We start from the raw sequence: 26,382 nt of genomic DNA on the forward strand, positions 1-26,382 counted from the left end.
TTAGTTTGGTATTCATGCTCTTTTGCTGTAGATAATTTGTGATCTAATTTTTTTTGTTGGTCTATCATGCTCACGCAGTGGATATGAGTCCATTTGATGAGTGCCTTATAGGCCACTAATCTGAAGATGGGGGACATGTAATACTATAGAAATGAAGAGGTACCAGTAGTTTAGTTTTATAAATATGCTAGTACTGATCTGGCCATCTTTGAAAGCAATTAGAATATCCAGCAAATTGTCCCATGCCATTCTCCTGTTAAAAAGATTATTAGGTGCGGAGTAAGTTCAAATGAGTTATTTTTGATGCATTGTAAGAATTCTTGGAAGTTGGATTTTTTCCATCAGACAATCAGCACTTCATCAACATATCTTGAGTATAGATGTGCACTTGTTTGCTATATGCTGGTAGAATTGTGTCCTCCAATAATTTTAATATTAGCTCTCACAGTATTCCTGAAAGGAAGCTGCTCATTGGTACTCTTCTACATTACATGTATGTAATATTTTCAAATGCTAAAAATGAAGAGTAGCATATGAGATAATTCCAATATTTGCTTATGGTTTGCTTGAGGATTTTTAATGCGAAATATTTTCTGTTTGAAGACATTGTTTTTCTATTAAAACAAAATTTTATCTTTAAAAATAAATCTCTATAAATATTCCAAATATGCTACACACACTATAATACAATTTTTCAGGTAATTATTTGTTAAGATGTATAAGGTGCAAAAATAATCAATTTAAACCACACATACAGGAACCATTTACCGGTATTCCATGAATGTAGAAGCTTATCATAATCAATTTATTTCACTTATAGCTTTTATAGCTTATCTTTTTAATAAATTTAATTCATACAAATAAGTAAATAAATTTTTATTTATGGAAAAGAAAAGATTAAAAATTTATTTAATAAACAATGCAATCTTTTTAAATTGATTATTTTATATAATCCTGTAGTTGCTATCTATTAAAACTAATTTTTGTCATTTAAAGGTTAATTACAAGGTTATAAAATCTATTGGAATAACAAATACCTAACATATGGGTTTCATTATTAATTATTATTAGTACATATGTTTAGTTTTATAGCAGATGATCCAGAAGTCCTTCAACATAACAGTCATTTGTCATGCCAAGAATGTGAAATTTTATTTATTTTTTTTATGCAACTGCGAACTTTGTTTTTTCTTTAATTTAGTATAGAGTTTTATGTTTTGCTTATGTATGCATATATTTATTATTAATTCAGATTTATTTACATAAAAATGCTTTATTTTAATTTTAGAAAGCAACACTAATTGTAGTTATCATAACTTTCTCTGCTGTTAAACAATACAATGGATAAAAAAAACTATCTGAGACAAAAGTGATTTAACTTACAAAGAATGGGCAAACATAAAATCAATATTTATTTTTTCTTAAAAACAGTAATACTGACAAATTTTTCATTTGTGTTGCAACAAGTGTTTGAACTGCATATCTAATAAGTCTTTACACGTGTGAATTCTAGTGCATAGACTAGTGTACACATATCCAATGAGTGAAAGGGAATATTGGAAGTATAGTCCTGATATGTGTACTTTCAACATTGTGTGCAGTGACACAACATAGCAGCACAAATGGCTGTTATGTCAAAGGACTTCTGGATCACTTGGTATTTCTTAATAGAAAATTATTTTTAATTTAAAATGTTTAGGATAAAATATTAAATTATAAATTACATAAAATTAGCTTAAGAAACCAGAAGGTGAAGTAGTTAGTCCAGAATCATCATCATCAACAACTGTTCCAGTAACATTTCACGAAGGAAATGAATTTTGGATTCATGAAGATTGCGCTCTTTGGTCCCATGGTGTTTGTTTAAATGGTCAAAGAATTCATGGCTTGGAAGATGCAGTTAAAGAAGCTTCTGTTATGGTAAGTTTTATGTTTTATTAATTTGATTCAAATAATTTAATTCTTAAAGAATTTTGAATTATGCTTGTTTTTTCCAGTTCTTAATTATTAAATATATGGATTATAGTTAAACTGCTTCTATTCAGTACCGTCTTTTTGTGACAGTAAAGGTCAAAATATAATAAAATTTAAGGAGGATGTTTTTCATTACATATAGAGAAATACTTCCAAACTTTTTGAAAGATGACTTCTCACTTACGAACGGTTGAATGTACAAGATCACTTTTAAAGTTATATGTTTGTATAATAAAAAATAAAGGAAATCCATTCTTACTCAGGCATACACTGCCAAGAAAAATTCTGTAGCAGTTTGATTAATTACAGTGACCTTTCAGTTACACCACTCTAAAGAGACCAATGATAAAAGTCGTATAAGTGAGAGAGTTGTACAAAAGAGAGATTGAGCAACTAGAATGAAAGATGTTAAAAATATAACTGTAACCTTTTCAGTATTGTTTACCACAATTAAAAGCATTAATTGTTTTAAATTCAAAATACATACAAAGTTAAATATGGCAACATTGATGCCTATGTCACCCAGAAATTAATGTGCATATCTAAGTTTTGCTGCAAAAGTAGGCCTGCAAAGCCAAAGTACAGTACTGTATTTTTCTTTGTTAAAATCTCCATAGGGCAGAAACTGGAAGATTTGGAAATTTCGTTTGCCATCCAAAGGTTACTTTGACATAGATAGAATACATGTCAGGGAAGGTCAATTTGTCAAAATTGAGAAATATGCATGTAAATAATTGTGGGCTGATAAAATTTATACCAAAGTTATTAGTCAATACATACTTGGTAATAGCTTTAGGGCAGCAGTTATCAACCTGTGATCAACCTGTGGGTCGCAATCCCTTTGGAGGGTTGAATGATCTTTTCGCAGGGATTGCCTAAGACTATCAGAAAACAGACATTTCCGATGGTCTTAGGAACCGAGATACTGCTCCTCTATCGTTTCCAGGTGGGTCCGCCCAAGTGCACATATGCCCACATATGAGTACCTGGAACGATAACATCATCGCACCAACCCATCACACACACCCCATACAAATATGGGGTTGGTGTCATAATGTACTTAATCGGACCAGTTACACATGTGTAGCGAGCAGCTAGTGTGTTGAAATCAGCAGTATTGAAGATAAAACAACACTTCGTGAATTATAAGTACTGAGTAAATGTAAAATCGTGTACAGTAAGACCCTGCTTAACACTGCCTTACTTAACGCTGATTCGATATAATGCAGTCTGCTTGATGCCTAAAAAAATGCTCAAAATTTATGCCAATTCAAATTAACACGGTATTTCATTGATTCGTATATAATACAATTATTCCCAAACACGAACCAATCAGCAAAAGATGGCAATTCGTCGTAGTGCTGTACTTACCTTAAATCTATGTTTGTTTTGTGCAATTTTGGAAAAAATATAACATCATGGATGCCATAATAAATATCGACTTTGCATGGCAAATATTAACTAATAAATGCATGAACAGAGTGTGGAAGAAGTTATGGCTGGAGGTATCCAAGAATTCTCATTGAGAAGAGCCTATCACTGCATTGTTAGGTTGACAAAATTGTCAACTAATCGATATAGGAGATGTAGACAAGCAGGATATTGGGTGAGTTACTGCAGGTTTCTGGTAAGAGCCTTGCCAATGACAACCTTCAAGAACTGGCAGAACAAAGAATTCATGTAGAACTGGAAAATAGAGATTCTGAAGATGAAGAACCCAAAAAATTTCTCTACAGTTTTCCTTAGTAAAAGTTTGGTAATGATAACCGAAATTGTTGATTAAATTGTACCGAATGATCCAGATTTTGATAGGAGGATATAGATTTTGATCCAGGCATTTTGGATGCGATCTTCTGCTACTGACATTTGCTTAATGAAAAAAAAGCGATCAATGAAACTACACAACTTCATCACAACAAACAAGGATTTCAGAAGAGCCAGGACCTTCGTCACAAAAAATTAACTTTACATTTCTGTGTGCATATCTTTGTGTGTTATTTAACATATATTATTATGCAAAAATTTACATAAAAATAACTTAAAATTATAATAAAATTTGCTTATTTTTTGGTTACATGTTCTCCTATCCGTGTTTACTCTGTTAACTCATGTCTGTTTACTCCTATCCGTGTTTACTCTGTTTAACGCTGTTTTGCTTAGCACTTTGTCATCTAGGAACACACACCCCACGTTAAATGGGGTCTTACTGTGTAGTAAAATTATCAACTACTGCAAAAGAAATAATATTTGTGCCACAGGAACTTAATCTGGATGCTGATTGGTCTTTTTATATTCAGCTGTGGTTGATGTGAATATTGCCCCCTTGTGATAGTAACAGGTATGTAAAAAAATAACACAGAGAATGGTAAATCATAAGAAACTTTAATGAACTGTATTGACTGAATTATGCCTTGTATCATCTTTTGTATTATTAAAGCTATTGTTATATATTATTTTCATTAACAAACCATCCCATGATGATGGATCGTGTAGAGAAGAACATTAAGAAAAAAGTGAGCTGCAGAAAATAGCTTGCTTGGTTGACATCTTGTGACATTGTTGCCAAATGCAACAGGTCTTGATTTGTCTGAAAAGATCCGATCATTCCAAATGAAACTTCAGCTTTGGCAAAAAGATTGGATGAAAATTAAACCTACATGTTGCCTACCTTATCTGCTTTCTTTGAGGAACATGACATTGAACCAGATAAAAGAATTACGATGATAATTTCTGTGAAAGAACACTTGCACATTTGCAAATGAACTTTTATCGTACTTTCCAAATCTTCCTGACACCCCATTTGCACTTGCCAAAAGCCCATTTGTAACAATGAAAATACATCCTTCATATCAGATATTTACATTATGATTCATAACAGTAGCAAAATTACAGTTATGAAGTAGCAACAAAAATAATTTTATGGTTGGGGGTTACCACAACATGAGGAACTGTATTAAAGGGTTGCGGCATTAGGAAGGTTGAGAACCACTGCTTAAGCAGAATGCAATAATAGTCTGGACATTACCACTTGTTTTAACTAAACATATAGTCAGCAGCCATTCTCTTTCTAAAAACAGATATTATGTCTAGCATGATAATCCTCTCTGCTTTCTTATCTTCTTGACAATCACAACAGTAAAGTGAGAGAAAAATACATTAGTCTGAAACATTTGTAGGAGTGTAGAACTGAGAGCTTCTATAGGCTTCAGCCAGCACCAGTGAAAAACACTTCATACCTGAGAAAGTCACTTAAATGAGAGGTGCATAGTTATAAGTGAGATGTCACTGTAGTTGTGAAAAATGTTTGTCAAACTTAGAAAACCTCAGCACACTTGTATTTTCTCAAAACATTGAGATTTTCTTCTTTGCATTCAGCTCATTTAGACTTTGGATTTGGCAATCCATAACATTCTTGGATTTGTGCATACATAGATCCCTGGAAGGGTTACTATTCTCGGTTTATCCTGGTGCCCTTCAGTGCTCGTGTTTGAAGCTGTAATGCTTGTCAACTCTCTACTCCTCAAGAAGGGCTTTAATTCCTAGCAGATACTGGATATACATGATATGCTGACCTTCATCACTGATCACAATTATTTTCGTTTTAATTGGAAAATTTACACAGATGAGACATTTCTTACCTTCAAACATCTAGACTTTTATTTAGAAGTTTGGTTATTTTTTGGAACCAGAAATATGCCTTTGGAAGTTAACTCTTGTTAATATCAATTAGTCTATGGTAAAATTTAGTTTCATTATACTGCACTTTGTTTCACCTAAATCAGTTTCCAGGAATCCATCAACAATGTTAAGTGAGGACTTCCTGTACTTTTATTTCTGTATTTATCTTTAACTTCATTTCTATTCAGATGAATTTTAATAATTATATTTAAAGAACTTTCTCAAAGTTAGGATCTTAAATTGAATAGAAGATATGTTATGATTTAATTATCATTAATTTAATCTTAGTATTAGTGTAAAAATGTTTTTAGTTCAATTAAAAAATTTTTGTGTAGAATAGAATATTCATTTTTAAGATTGTGAATGTTGTGTTCACTATTATTTTAAATCTGTCTTTTAATTGTAAATATATTTTTAAGCTTTTGAATTTTAGATATTCATATGTTATATTTATTATTATAACTATGAATTTAAATAAAATATTTATTGTGTTCAATTATAGGTATGCTCTAAATGTAAATTACGAGGTGCAACACTCGGTTGCTTAAATAAAGGATGCACTGAACAATACCATTATATTTGTGCTGTTGATAAAGGTAAATAGATACTTTTAAATAGAGATATTAATTAATGTGGAGTTAAAGATTTAATTTGATTGATTTCTTTTTTTAAGTGAAAGTTGAAATGACTATAAAAGTCAAGTTTATTTTTAATGTTAGGATACACAACAAGTGGTTGACAGAAATGTAAAAATTTTTGTATGCTTAGCAAGCATATATTTACTTATTTTTTTTTTTTTTTTTTTTATATTTTGGTAAAATATATATATAAATAAATAAATATAATATTGTTAAGATTTTTGAGATACAAGTTATAAGTTATCAACTATGAGTTATAAGCAGGACTGTGGAGTCAGAGTTATCAAAAATCCCCCCAACTCTGACTCCTTTTTACTTTCCCAACTTGTTATGTATATAAAAAACAAAAAAGTATTTGAATAGTGTCACATTTGACTCTCCGAGTTTTTTGCAAATCTCTACCTTTGGAAATCTCTCAAACTCAAAAAGTGTCAAATAAAGGAAAAAATTCACTCATCCTGTGCATATGTTGGCATCTAATTTATTTAATTGTTTTATTCTGTTCTAAACTATTAAATAATATCTCAGAATGAGTAAAGTTTAAGAAACAAAATTTGGCACAATAGCATGTGTGTAAAGGGCATTAAATTTTGGTTCTTTATTAAAGGTCGACAAGGTAGAGACATAGAAGGGGTCGTGTATCATATCTCAAGTGTGGTCGAGATGGGATGATGATAATAATAATGTAATAATAATGATAAATTCGGAGTTCAAACAGTTAAGAGTTGAAATTTGCTACACAGTCAGGGTAATCATGAGAATGTACACTGAGAAGGGATTTTTTCAAATCCTCTCGCGGGGGTGAAGAAGGAAAGGGCTAAGGATTACCCTGAAGAACTCCGTTTCTACCATACTATGTTAGATACGGTATTTTGTGTTTTTGTGAAAAATCAAACATACTTTTAGACCCATCTAAAAATTCTCTAATTAGTCTCAGAAGAGAGAGGTTGTAATTCTTGCACCCAGTGAAAATGGGTAAAATTGGCTATAATCTAAATATCTTAATCTTCATTACTTTTTGCGTGAGCAACATCTGGCTCATCTTCTGCTAGTTTTTTTTTATATATATATATAAAACTCGTCTCTACCCTCAAAATTAAGCTTGAGTTTTAATATGAGTACAGACAGAAAAGGAAATCTTACAAAATTTGAAGATATTTCCAATACAATTATGCTTTTATATTGAATTTGACAAAATATAGTGACTACATTGAGTAGAAAAACAAGATTACATAGTAAAAATCTTCTGAATTTTAATCTACTTAATTTTTCATATTAAAAAAGCAATAAAAATTAACAGGCTTTTGTCAAGTATGTCTGTTTAAGTATTAAGAGGATATTTAATCTCGTCTTTTAGCTATATTTTTTACTTAAGTGAATGATGATCAAAAAATTTAGAATATTTGAAATTATGTTCAAAAAGTTTAGGATATTTTATTTTAATAGTTAGTTAAATATCCTTTATTATGAATTACAGATTTTATCCTTTTTGCCATACTATCAATAAGTGATTGATATTCTTCAAGGATAATTTCAGACCAAATTTTTGCATTTTTTTCTTTTAAATCTTGTTTATTGGTTGGGTTAGATACTTGCAGTCATCTTTCACAAATGGAACAAATATTTTCAATTAGGGACAAGTCTGGTGAGATTCCAGGACAATCCAGGAGCTTTATTTTTTCAGATTTAAACCATTCTTTAGCTTTTTTGCATGCATGACCTTTACATTCTTGTATTATCCTGTTGAAGGCTTACATCATCATCATGAAAATGGTCTTCCATTGTTGGGATGAAGAAATATTCTAAAATATTGCCATTTATTGTCTCATTAAGAAATTACAATTTTCCTAATCCATTATAGTTAAGTGAACCACACACCATAACTTTGGAGGGAAATTTAATGACATGCTATAAACAACCTGGATTGTTGGTTTCAAATTTCAAGTACCAACATTTTTCTCCATAATTTAAATAAACACAAAATATACTTTCATCACTAAAAATGATTTCTTGCCATTGTTTGGGTGTTAAACACATTTTTTGGCCCAGGTTAATCATTTTTTCTTTTGAACTTTTGTCAGATGAGGTTTCTTTTCTGGTTTGGCTGCTTTATAACCCATCTCCTTCAAATAATTGTAAACATTTGTTTTTAATACTGGTTTTCCAGTCATATACTTCAATTCTTGTGGCATCTATGGCAAGTTTGCATCCCTAGCTTGTTTTACAATTTTTCTAAGTGCTGATTCTGCAGTTTCTGAAGTAAATTTAGGACCACCTTTTTTTTAGCATTTAAAGTTCCAGTTTTTAATTTTTAATTATTTTTTACACTTTAGATTGCAAACAATTCATTTTCCTTGCTGTTTCTTCTTGCTTAATATTTTTTTTCCATGTAAATCAATAATTTTGGCTTTGATTCAGGCTTAATTGTCATTTCTTACCAATGTGTTTACTCTGTTTTTGTGACAATTGTTAGTTTGTTTTTTATACAGTTTACATTATTTACAGTTTGTTTATATAATTTACATAATTGCAGTAAATTAAAAGTGCTATTACTTATAATTGGATAATAATTAATAATTTACTTCATATTATTCTAAACTTTTTGAACCTGATTTCAAATATTTAAATATTCTGAACATCATTCACTTAAGTAAAAACTTATGACTTCAACACTTTATTTAGAAATTAATATTTTTAGATGAAAATATAGCTAAAAGACCAGGCTAAATATCCCCTTATCCAGTTTTTTTGTTTTATCTAGTTATTGTCATTCAAAGGTTGGCACTTTGTGATGGATTTCAATTATACTGAACTGTTTGCACTTACTATAGAATATAAGAATTTTTTACTCAGTGGAAACAGAGTGAAAAAAAAATGAAAGTGTGTTATTCTTTAACATTATATCTATGGAGACTTTTATATTTAAAAAAGTATTTGAACTTCTTTTAAACCAGAAAATAAAATAAAGATAATAAGTAGATATTTTTGAGATAGGTGAAGACATGCACATGCAAGAGAATGGCAAATTCGATGTTGAAAATAATAAAAGTTTTTTCAGATTATAAGTGGAAAATTGAATTAATGTCAACTGATTTTCATTAGAAATGCATTTGATTGAAAAGTTGCAATGAATTACAAAAATTCATTCAAAGAGAATCTTCATTATCAGACATTTCTTGAACTTCTAAATTTGGACTTTTCAAATTCTAAAGTTTTTACTCCCCTCTTGTAGGTGCCTATCTCAAAAACATCAACTAATTGTCTTTATTTTGTTAACCAATTTTCATTTTATCTAGATTGGTAGGGGTTCAAGTAAGTTTTTAAAAATAAAAAATTTTTCATGGATGTAATGTTAAAGAAATCACTTATTTACTTTCCTATTCTTATTTCCATCAAGTCAAAAATTCTAGTATTTTAGTAATGTGTGTGTTTGAAAGTATTCTATCATTTATCATGATTTAATTGGAATCATTTTCACAATGTTATAAAAAAATCCTTATGAAATGACATCTTTTGTTCGATTCACAAAAAGAGTGTATAAAACTAACAGAAAATATTTTGGTCTTTTAAATTAAGTTAGTAAGAAGTTGAGATAATTAGGAATAAAATTATAAAAGAAAAATTTGGTTAAAATACGTCAAGAAAGAAGTTGAGATAATTTCCTAAAAGGAAATTATCTCAACTTCTTACTAACTTAATTTAAAAGACCAAAACATTTTCTTACTAAATAGAAATCCTGTATTAGATATTGGGTGAATATACTCAAAATTTCTGTTAGTTTTACACACTTTTTATGAATTGAACAAAATATGTCATTTCATCAGGATTTTTTTTTATAACATTGTGAGAGAAATAACATAGAGTTATTTGTGGCTTGTTTATATTTCCTAAGAACAGAAATTCATAAAAGATATGTAAACTAGATAGATAGATTTGATTTAATATTAATGATTGAAAACGTTAAATGTATTCTTAGTTTTTCTAGTTTCATAGTTTTAATCTTAGTTAAATTTATACTAAAATTTGCTACAGAGACATGAATTAAATTTATTAAAATAAGTTTCAATATCATATATATGTGTGTGTGTGTCGTAGGGCTATGATAAAAGTGGGGATTTGGTCAAATCCCTAAGGGAGATTATCAATTTACTGAAGATGTTAAAAAAAAGGTTCGATATTGACATTTCCAGTATTAAATGAAGTGATTTGATCAAATCTGTAAACTGGTTTTGTGAAATGACAAAAAACGAATCAACAAAGTAAGAAGTACAGTACTTATATGAAAAGATAGAGATAACATCAAGTTTATTTATTTTTATGAAAACACATTGTAGATTTGTGGCACCTGGAGTTACAGAGGACATTATTTTTTTTACAGGCACATCTATTTGTTTTGCATTGTACCTTGGATTTTTCACAGGAACATTTCTTAAACCTTGACCTCCGAATAAAGATAATTTTTCAGCAATTTCTCACAAACTTAGCTTTATTGGGGGGACGGTTTCAGTAGATGTGGTTGTAGCTATTTGAAGAGTGTTTCTAGGAAGCCAGTCTTTTATAATTCCAGCTGAAGTACCAATTTGGTATAAACCATTTTTTTATCTAATACTATCCTCGTAATATTATTTCCATCTAATGGACCGCTATCTACCTTAGGTACATCAACCAAAACTGTGGAGTCTGACTTGTTTATTTTATTTTTTCACTTAAATAGTACAGGGATTTGATCAAATCACTTATTTTTTAGGGAAATGACACTATAGAATTGTCATTTTAACATCTTCAGTAAATTGATCATTTTCCTTAGGGATTTGACCAAATCCCCATTTTTATCATATCCCTGCAACATATATATATGTTAATTAAACTTGTGATTATCGATGGTTGTTGTTATATTTTAACTTGTATTAAATTCTTGATCTTTGGATGATTGATGGTTAAAATTAATTTTAAATTATTAATACATTTTTAATTTTATTGTTGTTTATATTATTTGGTTTTACATTTAGGATGTGATATGGATGAAGAAAATTTTTCCTTGTTATGTCCAAGACATAGAGTAAGTATTTACTATATGTTTTTAGTTTTTTTACATATAGTTTTGTACTGTATATATGTGCCTTCATTATTTTATACAAAATATAACAGATTAGAAAATCCAAATATTAATGATTTCAGTAAACAGATTGTAGTCACTAATTTCTGGAAATAAATTTCACACCTTAAAATATATTCCAGAAACAATTTCAATGAACAAAAACATTTTCAATCTGTTTATAAGTTTTCATTGGTTGAATATTTGAACAGAATTCTATCTTCAAATGTGAAATTTATTTCTGACATTCTCTCCAGATTCTAGAACAGTTATTAATTTTTGGATTTTTATGTTGTAAAAATAGTAAAATGTGTGTTTTTTTTTTTTTTTTTTTTTTTTTTAAGTAAAGTAAAAGAATATGTGGTCACATGTTAAAGCAGGGGTTCTCAAAGTGGGCATTACCGCTTCCCTTTGGGCAGTGAGTAAATCTAAGGGGCGCTGGAGGCAGAGTACTGAACAGTAATCAAAGGCAAAAGTTGGGGTCACTGATGGGTTAGGGGCGTTGGGTATAACTGTATGGAACAAAGGGGATGGTGAATCGAAAAAGCTTCAGAACCCCTCTGTTAAAGTTCAAACTGTGTTTTGTTTATAAAGTCATGATAACATATTCCTTTTTTTAACATGTGTACTTGCACAAGGTGGCTATTTTCCACTGATTTTTCATGCTTAATTACACTGCACATAATTGTTGTTCTTTGAATTTGACAGTTCTGAAATATCCTGTAATATGTATTTTCAAATTTCAACAACATATTCTGTTTTGTTTACAAAACAATGTCCTTGACAACTTTGCAGTAGTGTGGACTAATATGAAACAAATTCAGCTAGAAAAAAATGATGGGAGGATTGAGCTGTTTCTCAGAAGGAGCAGAAAATGATTTATCTGTATTTTTTGGACACAAAAGAAAGATGCCAAAACCCACCACTCCAGGCTCTTATGGAGACAAGTGTTCAAGGTTGTAGTGACTTGCAGACTGCCATGTCATTATAATGCATAACTGACAAACATCTATGACATCATCCCTATCTCTTGCAGCAATTGTATGAGACACTCATAATGTCATTTTTGATGATGATAGATCACCAAAAATGACATTAGAGTGGAAAAGTGCTACCTTATGTATGTGATTATGACAATAAAGAAAAATTGTGTGCAGTCATATGCATAAAATAGCAATTTTCCACAGTGGTGTTTTGAGGGCCTGTGATAAGCAGAAAAATATTTTTGGCCAAAAGTTTTACACAGTTAAATGTATAGCATGTAGCATGAGAATATTGTGGGAGCATGGCTAAGTGAGTCAGTTTGATGGAAAACTAGTAGTTGTGGAAAATTGCCACTGTTGCATGTGATTGAAGATTAATTAGCATTATTTGTTTAAAAGTTTTATAGACAGAGTTTTCCTGCAAAATAAGTTTTCTGATAAAATAATAAAGTTTGTCTGAAAGGATAATCTAAATGTAAAGAATGAGCTCCTTAAATCACATGATGTCAGAGAAAAAAACCTTAGAAATGTATTTCCATAGGTTGTAGAACAATTTCATGGTCAACAGATTTACTGAAAATATTTTTGCCCATGTCTTGAAACTTCTTAAATCTAGGATTCTTCTTAAGATTGTGTGTTCACTTTGCATTTTTTTTTTCTTTCCTACTTCTCCAGTTAATTTTTGCATTTCTAATGACCTTACAAACTGCTTTCAGAGACTTTATCTCTAAGCCAAATGTTTCCAGTTTCTGTATAACTTTAGGAATACAGGAAAAATGGGCTAAATTATTTGAGATGTTATTGATAGAAAGCATTACATATTACAGTAAATATTCTCTCGATCTAAGCTGTCTATCACCTATCTTAAATTCTATAAAAGATACTTATATATTTTATGTTAATTTTATTAATTATTAAAAACATTTTTATAAATACAGTACCTGTTTAACATTCTCAAAATTATTGCTATAGAATAAAGCTGCCTCTAATTAGGTTCCCATCTAAATATGACTGGTTGAGGTGGGAAGGGCATGTTTGGAAGCTTTGCCTGCTAAAATTTTATTCATTGAAGAGCTTGGACAAAACGTTTTTTTAAGTGATGCTATTAGTTTGTCCACAGTTCTAAATGTGGGTCTTATTTCTTCAACAAGTCTGTATAAACCTTCAGCCAAGTAATGAAATTGGATAAGTACGTATTCCACTGCCAGAGAAAACTTTTTAACATTTTGCATGTTGAGACAGGGAAGTAGCCTCCAAAGAAAGGTCAACTCCACTGTGAAATTGCTATTTCCTGATGGTGTTCGAAAGGACGATGAAAGAGGACCTTAAAGTTTGCCCAATGAAAAATTTCATTTGTAAATTTTTTCAAAGTTTATCCAAATATTCTGCTTCTTTTAAATTCATTGACTGCAAAATGAAGAAGGGGAAAAAACTTATTGAGTGAATTGTTAATAAATCATATGATTGCAAGATCAGTATCTTATTTGGTCTTCTTAATTGGCCTGCTTCAGGAGATACCTGGATTTTACAATTTAAAAAGAACAAAAGTGTCAGTTTTTTTCTTTTAAAACTGTAAAATTCAGATAGCTTCTAAAGGTGAATTAAGAATACCTGAAAAATTAGAATAATAAATGTTCACTGCATAATAAATGACTGTGTGATAATTTAACAATAATATGTATATCTATATTTCGTGAAATAGACAAATACATGTACATCATCAAATTTCTGATACTTCTGGTTCCAGTGCCTTGCCAGATTAATTATGGTCACACACAATAATAATAACAACAACAACAATAATAATTATTCATCAACAAATGTCTAACCAATTAATTAATTTCCGAACTTAATTTTATCATGGAATCCTTTTCAATTTAATAAAAAAACGTTGGAACCCTAAAGATATGAACGAATTAAAGCATACTGGGTAGCCACTTTACATCGAAACCAAAAATAAAACTACAATGAAAAATAAAATTAAAATTAATTAATTAAAATTGATTATATCAACACACCTGAATTTTTGCCAAGCATAAATTATTTTAATTCTCAAACGTTTTCAACATACTTATTATAGGCCATCTTCAAGCTTATGATAATTGTTGATATAATTAGTTGCAGTTGCTGAGAAAAAGGTGGATAATTAAAATTGTTTTAATTTTCAGTTGATTTGATTTCAATGTTTTTAAAAACTGTTTCAAAGTTGTTTTGAAATTTTCAAATTGTAAATCAAAATTTATTTTTAAATTTACATTATTTGTCTGCAGTGGTGACAGAACATTTTGTTTTTAATATATACAGATTTAACAGATTGTATTTTTATTTATATGTTGGATCCTCTTTAAGGTTATGATTTTTTGAATAATTATCTAGCTTTAGTTTATGTTTTACTGTTTTTATGGTTTCCATTACCTTGTCAAGCATTATATCACAATTTTGGTTTATTCTCTTACTGAGAAAATCGGTCCCTACTGTTAATGAAGCTATAAATAACTTTAGCATGTGTAGCGCCTTAAATCGAGTCCTCACATGACAGTACAAGGACTTGATCCAAGACTAGTACAATTACACCTCGTGTCCCAAATCTACATTGGCACATTCATACATAACTAGACAGCATATTTTATTGTGAAACCCCAAATTTTTATTGGCAGAACACAAGTTGAGACCCCTTGGTCTAAAGCAGTGATGGGCAAACTTTTTAAAGGGGGGCCAAAGGAAAGGAAAAAAACTTTAGGCGGGCCAATATAATTTATTAAAAAATAACAATGATACATTTTACAAAATTCTTGTATTTTTTGTGATACTAAGCCCTAGTAATGACTGAAAGATTATGAAGGAGAATGTGATGAATGAAAATGTGACTACATTTCTAAAATTTTCTCATAATTTAGATCGAACTGGGATGCACTTATTCTTAGAAGAGAAGTTAAATGCTCATCTGTCAGTCTGTTTCTAAGGCAACTCTTTCAAAGTTTCATTGTAGAAAACACCTGTTCACATATATATGATGAAGCAAACATAGCAGTAACTTTCTGGGCATGAGATATCAGATTTGGGAAAGTGGATTTAGACAAGGACTTGTAGAACTCTAATTTTGGAACATTAAGAAACAACTGTTTGAGTTGAGTGATACATTGTAATTCAATCAATTCAAGTTGCAAGTCTGGTTTCACAGTTCACATTAAAAGGCATACTGAAAATTTCAAAGTCTTTTTCGATGACACTGAAGTCTTCAGATCTTCATTCAAATTCACCATGGAGTCTTCTCAGACTATCTTCGTAACTCTTAAGCTTTTCCTTCATCACCGGGGCTATTGAATTCAACCTCAGGAAGTGAGATAAGTCATTCTTAGCAAGCTGATTTGCAAATAGAACAAGTTGTAGTTTAAAACCTTTGAGATGGCCCCAGATATCATCAATAAATTGATTTTTTGTCTTGCATCTTGACTAGGAATTGCAATTGCTGGATCCCTCATCCAGCAATCCAGCTGGATCCAGCGCATTCTTCGGCCTGCTGGATCCACCATCAGGTGCTGGATCCAGCGCTGCGGATCCGCAAATACTCAATTAACTTTCTAAATAATGGCGCAAAAGTCTAAGTTGTCGGGTTGCCGCTTTGCTACGTGCGCTATCGCTCGGCGGCTGCGAAAGTGATGTTGTCGTTCAGTGTGGGACGTGCTACACCCTCTCTCTATACCGCACCACCCGCCCTTTTACCTCTGCTGATCTAATTGCCAGTTGACTTTCCGCTCTCACTAAATAAAATAAGTAACTCCTCTTCTAGTGCATAATTCTAATTTACAGTCGGATGTTACGTCAATCAATCACGTGACAGAACGATTTATGATTATTTGATGATTCTGGAACCAACTAGCGTAGAGGCAGAAAGGGCCTTCTCCGCAGCGAATATATGCAATTCATTAAGAAGTAGGTTGGGAGAAAACACCATCAATACCATTTGTTTCTTGAGATCCTATTTCCAGAAAAGTCAAAAAAATAACAGAAGTGATTGATTTAATTTTATTTAATCTTTTAAAATACTTTATTCAAGACAAGACTAATATTTTATAACTTCTACTCTAATTCTATTCAGTATGAGTTTATAACCTTTATTCTATAAGTGGTTAATGGGCTACGATAGGCAATTTTATTGTGAAAATTAGTGAGAAACTGAGACTACCTAATTAGTTAAATAGTTAATTAAATTAATGAGTATTAGTATCTTAGATATATGATGATATGAATGCATGTGATTCATGATTGTGATAATAATAACTACCTACTAGACTACTACTAATTACTTACTCACTACTTTACTAACACTAATAATTAAATTACTTATAAATAACTATAGACTGATATGTACAGCCTATATAAGAAAACTAGTAAGACTGATAGCCACTTAGCCACTGATTATCCGTCCTTACATTATTATAATATATTAATATAAATTAATTAGTAGTATTACCTTTGCTATTATTTAACTTAAAGATTACATTATAATTATAATCTAACTAATCATTTAAAGTAATTATCTTTATCTCAAGTGTTAAATCGAACCAAAGTTAAGTTTACTACCTAAATGTGTAAGAAGTTTTATTGATTTATAGTGACCAGTCTAAATAATGAAAGTTTCTTAAGTATTTAAAAAAAAAAAAATGTTCTATTTCTTTAAAAAATACCATAAATTGCTGGATAGATAGATAGATAACACTTTATTGCACCAAAAATACATCTGCGCTGGATCCAGCTGGAATGATGTTGGTCCAGCAAAAATCCAGCTGGATTGAAAACACTGCTGGATTGCAATCTCTAATCTTGGCATTCAACTTGTTCATGTGGCAGAGAAGAACCGTAAAAAATGTAAAATCCGAAAGCCATGCAGTATCTTCCAGGATTTTATACTCTACGGAATTTATACAGGTGAACAGGTGTTTTCTACAATGAAACTTTGAAAGAGTTGCCTTAGAAACAGACTGACAGATGAGCATTTAACTTCTCTTCTAAGAATAAGTGCATCCCAGTTCGAACCAAATTATGAGAAAATTTTAGAAATGTAGTCACATTTTCATTCATCACATTCTCCTTCATAATCTTTCAGTCATTACTACGGCTTAGTATCACAAAAAATACAAGAATTTTGTAAAATGTATCATTGTTATTTTTTAATAAATTATATTGGCCCGCCTAAAGTTTTTTTCCTTTCCTTTGGCCTCCCTTTAAAAAGGATTTTATACTATATTCTCAAGGAAGAATGTCACTATTTCGTCTTTCAGCTGCCAAACTCGCTCGAAGGCGCGTCCTGTGCTAAGCCACCTTACTTTCAAGTAGTACAATATATCAGAGTACTCAGATTGCATGGATTCTAGAAACTCCCAAAATTATCTGTGAGCAAGTCCTCGAGATCGAATAGCATTAACCAGCTTCACAATAACATGAAGCACAGGTTTCATATCCAAAGCAGATTTACACAGGGCATCTTGGTGTATGATGCAATGTAGAAATATAACATTGTTATCTGCATATTTTTCATTAAAGATCCCAACAAATCCAGATTTTTTCCTTGTCATATTTCTCGCTTCATCTGTTGTTATACTACATATGCAATTTATAGGTACTTTCAAAGCTGAAATTCCTTCCATAAATTCATGAAAAATGTCTGACCCTGTTGTAGTTCCCTTCAATGACCTCATGCATGCTAGCTCCTCTGTAATATAGAAGTTTTCGTCAACACCTCTTATAAATAATAGCAACTGTGCAGTATCATTTATATCAGAGCTTTAATTCATAGTAATTGAGCAGAATTTAAATTGGCCAGTCTTTGATTCCAACTGTGATGATATGTTTTTATTTATTGTTTAGATTCTAGAAGTCACCGTTTTCGGAGATAAGCGTATTGTTTCAAAATCTTTTCTTTTGTCAGGACATAAAATATCGCAAACTTTAATCATGCAGTGTTTAACAAACTCTCCATCAGAGAGAGCTTTGTTACTTTTAGCAATATTGTATGCTACAACATAACTTGCATGTGTAGCTGCTTGCTGAAAACTATTTCCTTTCTTAAAAATACTTTGCTGACCTGATACTTTTTTGCGTAGATCTTTTGCTTTTTGTTTTCTTTCTTCGGTCGTGGCTCTAACCTTGACATCGTTGAGCTTAGACAGTGGCGTAGCGAACATAATTGGCGCCCAACACTTTATTGGCACCCCTCCAGAAACACACATAGTTTGTCTTGGAGACCATTTGGGCGCTCCTCTGAGAGAGGCACCCGGTGCATGATACACCCCCTTGCACTCCCCTCGCTACGCTACTGTGCTTAGAGTTGAGGTGTCATGAAATGTTATATTCTTTGTAGACTGCTACAGTTTCATTGCAGATGAAACATAGTGGTTTATCCCTAAAAACTGAAAAAGTACTTCCAAGTCCATTTATCTTTGAAAACACGGCACTCACAGAATCAACTTTACGTTTCTTAGATAACATCGTAGGGCTAAAATTTTTCACAATATGCAGAGTAAAACTAGCAAACCAACAATGCTAAGACAGGTCTGAATCAAGAAACGTGTTTTGATATTTAGCCATGTTGCCAGTCTTACTCTTCGCTACAAAGTTGCCAGCAGCCAGTGCCTCTCACTCTCAACATAATATTCCAATATCTAGGATAAGTCAATAAATTTGTATGTCGTCACTGATATAAAACGAAAGAGAGGAAAAAAGAGGAAAATATTTATTTTTCTTATAGCCTGTATTCTTTTTTATTCGTCAGATGAGGAATATTGTTGCGCGGGCTGGATAGAACATTTTAGGGAGCTGCATCTGGCTTGCGGGCTGTAGTTTGCCCATCACTGGTCTAAAGTATACCATGGACAGTTAAAAACTTAAACATAATTTACATTTAATATTTATTTAATTTGACACCACCACAGATGTGCACATCTTTCTTAGGAGCCATAGCTATGGTTAAATTTAAGCAAAATAAATTAAGAATATCACAAAAATTTCAGTATCACCCACCAACAAATGCAGTGTAAATAATGTAAATAAGCATACTGTACACATGCCATCTATGATCATGGGAATTTCTATTTTCTCTTGTAATTCTGTCTGGATTAAAGAAGGTGCCAGACCATCAATTGCCAGAAATTTGGTCGTGTATCAGTAAATATAGCTGTCTATATTTTGTTATATGTTATGAGATAACCAAGAAAGTATATGTAGTTTTTGAAGGTAAAATTAAACCATACATAAAAGGTGAATAAAAATATTTCATTTGGGAAAGTAAGCATTTAGTCAAGTAGAAAATATCTGATTATTAGAAGCAAATAAAATAATTAACTCCATTTTCACTGCTTCTTGATTTCAAAATAGTAAGTTGTGCATTTGATTGTTGCAAAGGAAAGATGACAGTGGGATAATATATAGAGGATAAAATATAAATTCTACTGTACACTCTGTATTTCCCTGAAGCTGTGGAACTTGTCTTAGATTGTTTGTATGAGGGTGAGTATTGTTTTGAAAGAACACAAAGTATTGTGTTCAATCTGTTGATGACTGTGCTGAGTAGATAACCATAGTGATGGTTTGATTAGTGACAAGTTCTTAATTAACATCATGATCTATAATCCGCTAGACTAAAATTTTCTATTGGAGAATTCCAAGCTTTGAATATATATGATACAGGTTCACTGGATGACATCCAATAATGCACATGTTTGGTGTTCCTGTAGACCAGCGATTCTCAACCTTCTTAGCTCCGCAACCCCTCCAAATAGTAAATATAAATAAAATTAATATTTCACGACCTCCCCACCCAAAGGAATAATAATAGCAAGCCTTACTATTACTAATTGAATTTTGACTGTATTTATAAATATAAATTTTTAAAAATACTATATAATCACATCTCACTAATTCTATACATTAAGAAAATACCAACAGTACAAAAAATGTAATACAACTATTCCTATTGTTTTATGTTGCTGCGTTTATAGTGACAGGTATGAACACTCATGTACAGTACAACATATACATACGTGAGCAATTTACAAGTTTCAACTTGATGTGTATGTGCTGGGGGTCGCCACCCCAGGTTGAGAAACGCTGCTGTAGACAATCTATTTTTCATTACACTTCAATAACCTGTTTAAAAAATGGATTAGTGTTGTGTAATGAAAACAGTAAAAAATGGTTCATAAGGCCACAGAAGTTTATTATTTACAGTTAGTTTATATAAAACTTGTTTGTTCATCTCCTAGATAATATAAATGCTAACAAATGGTTTCATCACTTGAAACCTTTCTTCAAGCTCTTGGCTTTGTTGAAAGATAACATTGAAAAACTTCATAAACTTTTATGGTTATCTGATATACTAAAGTATTATAATATATATTGTAACTATAATAATAATAAATACTAAAATATATATTTTACTTTTACAGAAAAGATCACATGGAGAAAAACGAAATGTAGTAGAATGAAATTACCAAAGACTTTATTTTGCTTCCACTAGATAGTGATGTGATACAATGAAAGTGTTATCTGTCACTATTTCATTCCAGACTTTTGTGTGGTGGCATGTGACTTCTGATATGATGTTGGTGTTATACCCACAGATACAAGAATGTCCAGTTGGTATACACTTCATCCATGCAGTATACCTTGCATCTTGTGATTGGCTATAGTCTTTAAGTGCCCTGTGTTTTTATATAAAAAGTCCAATGTTATAGTGCAACAAATTTGGTTTTGGATAGTTGCTTCAATTGTGAACTATTCAATTTTTATAGATAGATTTAAAGTGCCACAAGAACAGCATATGTAACCCTATCATTATAGCAAAAATAAAAAAAAAGGAAGCAACCTTCATTTTTCCTGCACAAGAGTGGTTTTCTGTGATGTCATGAATATACAAACTGTGGATTTACCCCATGTAATTCTATACAAAATCATTTCAACATATTCATTACTTCAGATTATGGTAACTTAATATTACCGTGCTCATTTGACAAGGATAAGAAGTGGCACAAAAAAATGTAGGATAAACTTAGGAAAAAAAAACCATGCCCATTTAATCTAGACTTTATCTATCTAGTGTTTATACAGCCTTTTTAAGAAAGAACAGGGTAGCTTGCTGACTTTACTTCTGTACATTAGTGTGTTGTGATAATGTGAAGAAGTGCTTACAGCTACTACTCACTTTATATATACATATATATATAAATAAATAAATATAAATATATATAAATATATTGAATATCTTAGACATTTGTTTCTGTAAGAATCAAAGAATACTGCTGGTTTTTTTGGCAGCTGTTAGACATTCCTCCAACGGATAAAGCCAAATTTGCCAGCATCAAAGAGAATTTGTGGAAAGTCAAAATATCAAATTTTTTTCCGGTTAATTTTTTTAATAATGTGACATTCTCTGCTCTCTGAATGCTGTGGATGTTGTAATTTTTGTGTTGTAAATAATAATCTGTACATTGTGTGTGTGCGGATTACTCAAAAAGTGGAATAAAATATAAATCAACAAGTTTTCTTTTTTACCCTAAATTTTACATTTTGTCATTACATTTCAGATGTTTGATGTAAAATTTTTGTTTATTTTTTTAGTTTATAGATTTTGCAAAAATAATGTTCTGGAGTAATGAAAGAAAATTATGATTAAAAGTTTTATTTAACATGCTTAATTCCATTATATTGTTACGAAGTGGATGAAATCAAAGATATTTCTACTTTCAAAATGGTAAATTAATTATTTTAAATAAAAATCGAATTTAATTTTTTAATTTCAGAACGATTTTAAATATTTTCTATTATGTTTTACATTATTTCAGTTGCGAATTTTCTCCATTTTTAGCTTTGTGAAATATGTTGAAAGTCCATTAATTACGAAATTCAACACACTGTGATTAAAATTACAAAAATTACGTTAAAATATAATAATATAAATATTAATAACAATAATATATATGTATTAATAAAACGAGTTCTTTGAATTATTTCACAATGCAAAGATACTTAATCGTTAAGATTATTCCCAGAACGAAATTGTTATCGTTGTTGGACTCTGAACAAAACGTCGCTATGCAAACAAAAGGATTGAAACTAAACTGAGAATTAAAAAAAAAAAAAATCTGAAGAGAAGGAAAACGTAGATAGATAAAAATGGCCCAACGTTTATTCATTATCGATATGTTAATTTTTGAGTACTAGATTTTATCTTAACGCGAAAAATTCGTTTGATTGTATCAGATACCAAGTCACTCCCACGTTCGTAATTCATTTTTTATTTGTTAATTTGTGTATAGCTATAACATTCTCGCCGTCGAACGACACGTAACGTCAGCGATACGTCATACCGACAGCTGCTTACCGTTGTAGTATCACTCAGGTAGTGCAGGCTGAAAATGGCTGTTGATAGTGAAAGGTTTCATCGTGCTGCTAGAGACGGTTACTTAGATTTGTTACAAGAGTCGACTCGAAAAGATTGCAACACGCAAGATGAAGATGGCATGACACCTACCATATGGGCTAGTTACTACGGAAATTTGGAGGCTTTGAGGTTAATTGTTGGGAGAGGGTAAGAAATTTTCTTTATTTCTAACAATAACAAATGTGTAAGAAATCGTTCATATTAATTAATATAACTAAACTATATTAAATGTAGGTTATAATTATCTGAGATATTAGTTTTGTTATTTTAGTAATAGATTTTGAGCAAATTTCATTAAGTTGCTACGTAATAGATATATATGTGGTATAGTATTTCTTATAATCAAAATGTTTATAATTTATAAGAAATATAACTTTTATTAGACAGTGTAATTAAGTATTTTCTCATATCTGTGGTAACCGATGAGGGATCCATCGGACCATGTTAACTGGACACCTGGTGCTTGACAGGATGTGTATTGTGTTCGTTCACTCGCACAGGAAACACGTGTGGGGAGAAACGGATATTTATAATAGGGGTGAGCCACCCGAAAATGGAGAGATTCCTAGAAATTTTACGAAACTAGACTCTTTTTTTGTAATATGTGAAACGGAACTTGCTGAATTTATACGGAAAAGAAAATAAATACAAAAATATCACGTGATACCTCTCAGATACGCGAGATTAGATTTTTTGTTTTCATTGTTCTCTCTATGTAAAGACTAGAATTTAAAACATATTGTTAAAATAAAGATATAAAAATATTTTATCTACTCTTTCTTATATCCCTTATAAATAGTTTGTTTCGGGTCTGAAATTAAAACTATCCTATTGATTAGATAAAGAAAATTAGTTGTTTATCTTTGTCTTTAGAATAAAGTACAAATTAAGTTATTGATAATGAGAACATTATTAAATATTATAATAATTAAAATTAATCGATTAATTATGTGCTATAGTTTGATATGACTTAAAAAAATTTGTGTATTTTTGAAAGTTTTAAAGGTGAGCCTTGTAATCTTAGAATTTATGAACAACAAATCATATAAGATTTTTTAAAAAGCCAATTGAGATTTTGTACAGAAGGAATAACAACTTTTGCACGAAATCACGTACAAAAATCATTTTATGTAGCTATTTATAACACATCTCTTTATAACCGTGATGTGTATTTTTTTTCCAGATAAACTCACTGTGGAGAGTATAAAATAAAAATCGAAAATAGAAAGTATAAAGTCCTCTCGTGATACTTCGTTATTTTGATAACACGTTCGACAAGTGTGTAATTAATAAAATTTTAATTATTTCTATACAAGATGTAATTACTTTGATTGACGCCATGCAGTTTATTTTTCTATTTCACGGTTTGTGATGCAGTAAGTTTGATAAGATCTTAAGAGAAATATTGTACTTAACAGTGTCTATGAAAAAAGGAGTAAACTGGCCTCGAATTAACTTTATTCTATTTTTATTTTCTTTCTGTTTATCTAGATTTATAACTGAACAGCTGGAAAAAAAACGGTTTGCAAAACAATACGGCCATATATTACATAACGAATAATAATTTTATCTTTAATTTTTAAAATGGTGATGTGTAAATTAATCATTCGTTATCGTAGATTATTTACGTCTTAATATAACAATTAATTTGAAGTTATATTTTTGTTTCAGAGGAGATCCCGATAAGTGTGATTATTACGGTAATACGGCGCTACACTGTGCAGCAGCTAACGGACATTTAAATTGCGTATCTTTTCTTGTAAATTTCGGAGTTAATTTATGGGCGTTAGATAATGATTTCCATACAGCGAAAGATATAGCGGCCATGAGACAACACGAAGACATTTTGAAATATCTGGATGATGCAATTACAAAACAAAGCAATTTAAATAAAAAACACGTGCAGAAGTTGAAAGAGAAAGCAATTAAAGATGCCGAGAAGAGAATTAAAATATATAATAAGCTGCAAAAAAAGGCGGCTAAGAAAGCGGAAAGGGATGAGAAATATTTAGAAAAGGAAAGAAGGAAAATGTCTGATGATCAGGCAAATTTAGGAATAGGATCCTCTTTATTGCCTATAAGAAAGGATTCTAGACAACTTTACATGTCGCCCAAATTTTCAGAAATTGTTAATTACTCCGAAACGAATTCTAAGAAAAAAGGCTTTAGCGCTGTTTCCAAGAAGATACTGCAGAAAAGAAATATTCCACGTAATGAATTTAAAGTGCGAGAAGTTGAACAGAATGGTAAAAAGTCGATCCGTTCTCTCTCGGGACTAAAAAGAGATTCTGAGATAATATATATACAGACAGACAAACCTCATTTGAAAGACGTTTTTGATCAGCAAAATAATTTAGAGAGGTCCGTAAGTGAACCCGGATTCCTAAATTCTGAAGAAATTCTGTCACAGAATAGTAGTATATTTGACAGACCAGGATTTGGTAGCGTTGCTTTTCGTAATTCTATGTACGGAACACTCTTATCCATTCCTCCTAAGGAAATTCAAGAGGAAGAGGAGGAGGAAGAAGATAGCATAGGAAGTGCTGGAAGTCTAGCTCAAAGAAATACAAATCTACCTTGGGATGCGGACCAGTTAGATTTAGACGACAAAGAGGAATTAGATTTAACATCTTTAATAAATTTTCTGTCCAGTCAAGGACTTAGCGAGTACATTCCTATATTTACGAAAGAAAAAATTGATTTAGATACTTTATATATATTAACTGAAGATGATCTGAAGAGTCTCGGTTTACCCTTCGGTCCTAGGAAAAAGCTATCAAAGGCTCTGCAAGAACGTAAACCCAAAGAAGAAGAAGAAACTGATGAAGTTGTCGTTTCTTACTTGTAAAAATTATATAAAATTACAGAAAAAATTATTTTTTCGTGTGCCAAAGATTTAATTTGTGAATAAACACGTTATTTTAAAAATTTTCTTGAAAAATACGTAGCAAAGGTTATTTCGCTTATTAAATTTAGAGAATTTTTCGTGCTGCTCAAATCGTTTATATCTCTCTGAAAAATTTCGAAATTACTAAACATTCCTTGACCTACCTATGATATTGTGATCACGGATCACGCTTGACTTCTCTCGTTTCGGTTACCTGTGATATAACAATAGTAGAGTTAAACTCTTTTACAATTCCTAAAAACGCATTTAAACTTTTGAATAGAATTATTTGTAGTGTGTGCAGAATACAGATTAGGTCAGATATAAAAACTTTTTTATAACTGATGTTAAGCACGATAGTTATTCCATATATTATATGGAAGAACTATCTCAGAAACAACATAAACATATTGAACTAAACTGACATCAAGTACAATATATGTATGTGTGTTTGTGTTTTATCTTGGGATTTCTATTCGTTTTATTTTTAATGAGTTCTCTTATGTTTGAAATGTACTATTACAATTACAAGATGAATTATTCCATTATATAACCAAATTTGGATTTTATTTATGGGATGTTGCATTGGATATTACATGAAACAAGTGCTAGATATGCTAGTCTTCTTCTCTGTCAATATAACAAAACTTACTTTTTGTTAAAGTATTTTGTAATGAAGATATGAGAAA

At 30.7% G+C, this 26,382-nt stretch overlaps 2 protein-coding genes across 4 annotated transcripts in view; both read left to right on the plus strand.

Annotated features, from left to right (window-relative positions):
* Nucleotides 1–21,903, plus strand: part of LOC136987698 (uncharacterized protein CG5098) — a 121,460-nt gene extending 99,557 nt beyond the window's left edge. For all 3 annotated transcript variants that reach the window (XM_067285457.1, XM_067285458.1, XM_067285459.1), the window contains 4 exons: nt 1,735–1,920; nt 6,155–6,248; nt 11,300–11,349; nt 20,813–21,903. In XM_067285457.1, coding sequence (XP_067141558.1) covers nt 1,735–1,920; nt 6,155–6,248; nt 11,300–11,349; nt 20,813–20,851 — 369 coding nt within the window. In that variant the 3' untranslated portion in view covers nt 20,852–21,903. The remainder of the gene's footprint in view (nt 1–1,734; nt 1,921–6,154; nt 6,249–11,299; nt 11,350–20,812) is intronic.
* A 754-nt stretch (nt 21,904–22,657) lies between these two features.
* Nucleotides 22,658–25,747, plus strand: LOC136987641 (pre-mRNA splicing regulator USH1G-like). Its single transcript, XM_067285391.1, has 2 exons — nt 22,658–22,953; nt 24,478–25,747. Exons 1-2 carry the CDS (start codon nt 22,781–22,783, stop codon nt 25,652–25,654), a joined length of 1,350 nt encoding a protein of 449 aa, XP_067141492.1. The 5' UTR covers nt 22,658–22,780; the 3' UTR covers nt 25,655–25,747.
* Nucleotides 25,748–26,382: the final 635 nt, after the last annotated feature.

Source organism: Centruroides vittatus, unplaced genomic scaffold, assembly GCF_030686945.1.
Source record: "Centruroides vittatus isolate TY-2023 unplaced genomic scaffold, ASM3068694v2 scaffold_2569, whole genome shotgun sequence".
Taxonomy (NCBI): Eukaryota; Metazoa; Arthropoda; class Arachnida; order Scorpiones; family Buthidae; genus Centruroides; species Centruroides vittatus.

Coding starts and splice junctions, on each gene's coding strand:
- LOC136987641 (XM_067285391.1), top strand. CDS start 22,781: ATGGCTGTTGATAGTGAAAGGTTTCATCGTGCTGCTAGAGACGGTTAC. Junction 22,954..24,477: donor AGGTTAATTGTTGGGAGAGG/GTAAGAAATTTT, acceptor TTTTTGTTTCAG/AGGAGATCCCGATAAGTGTG.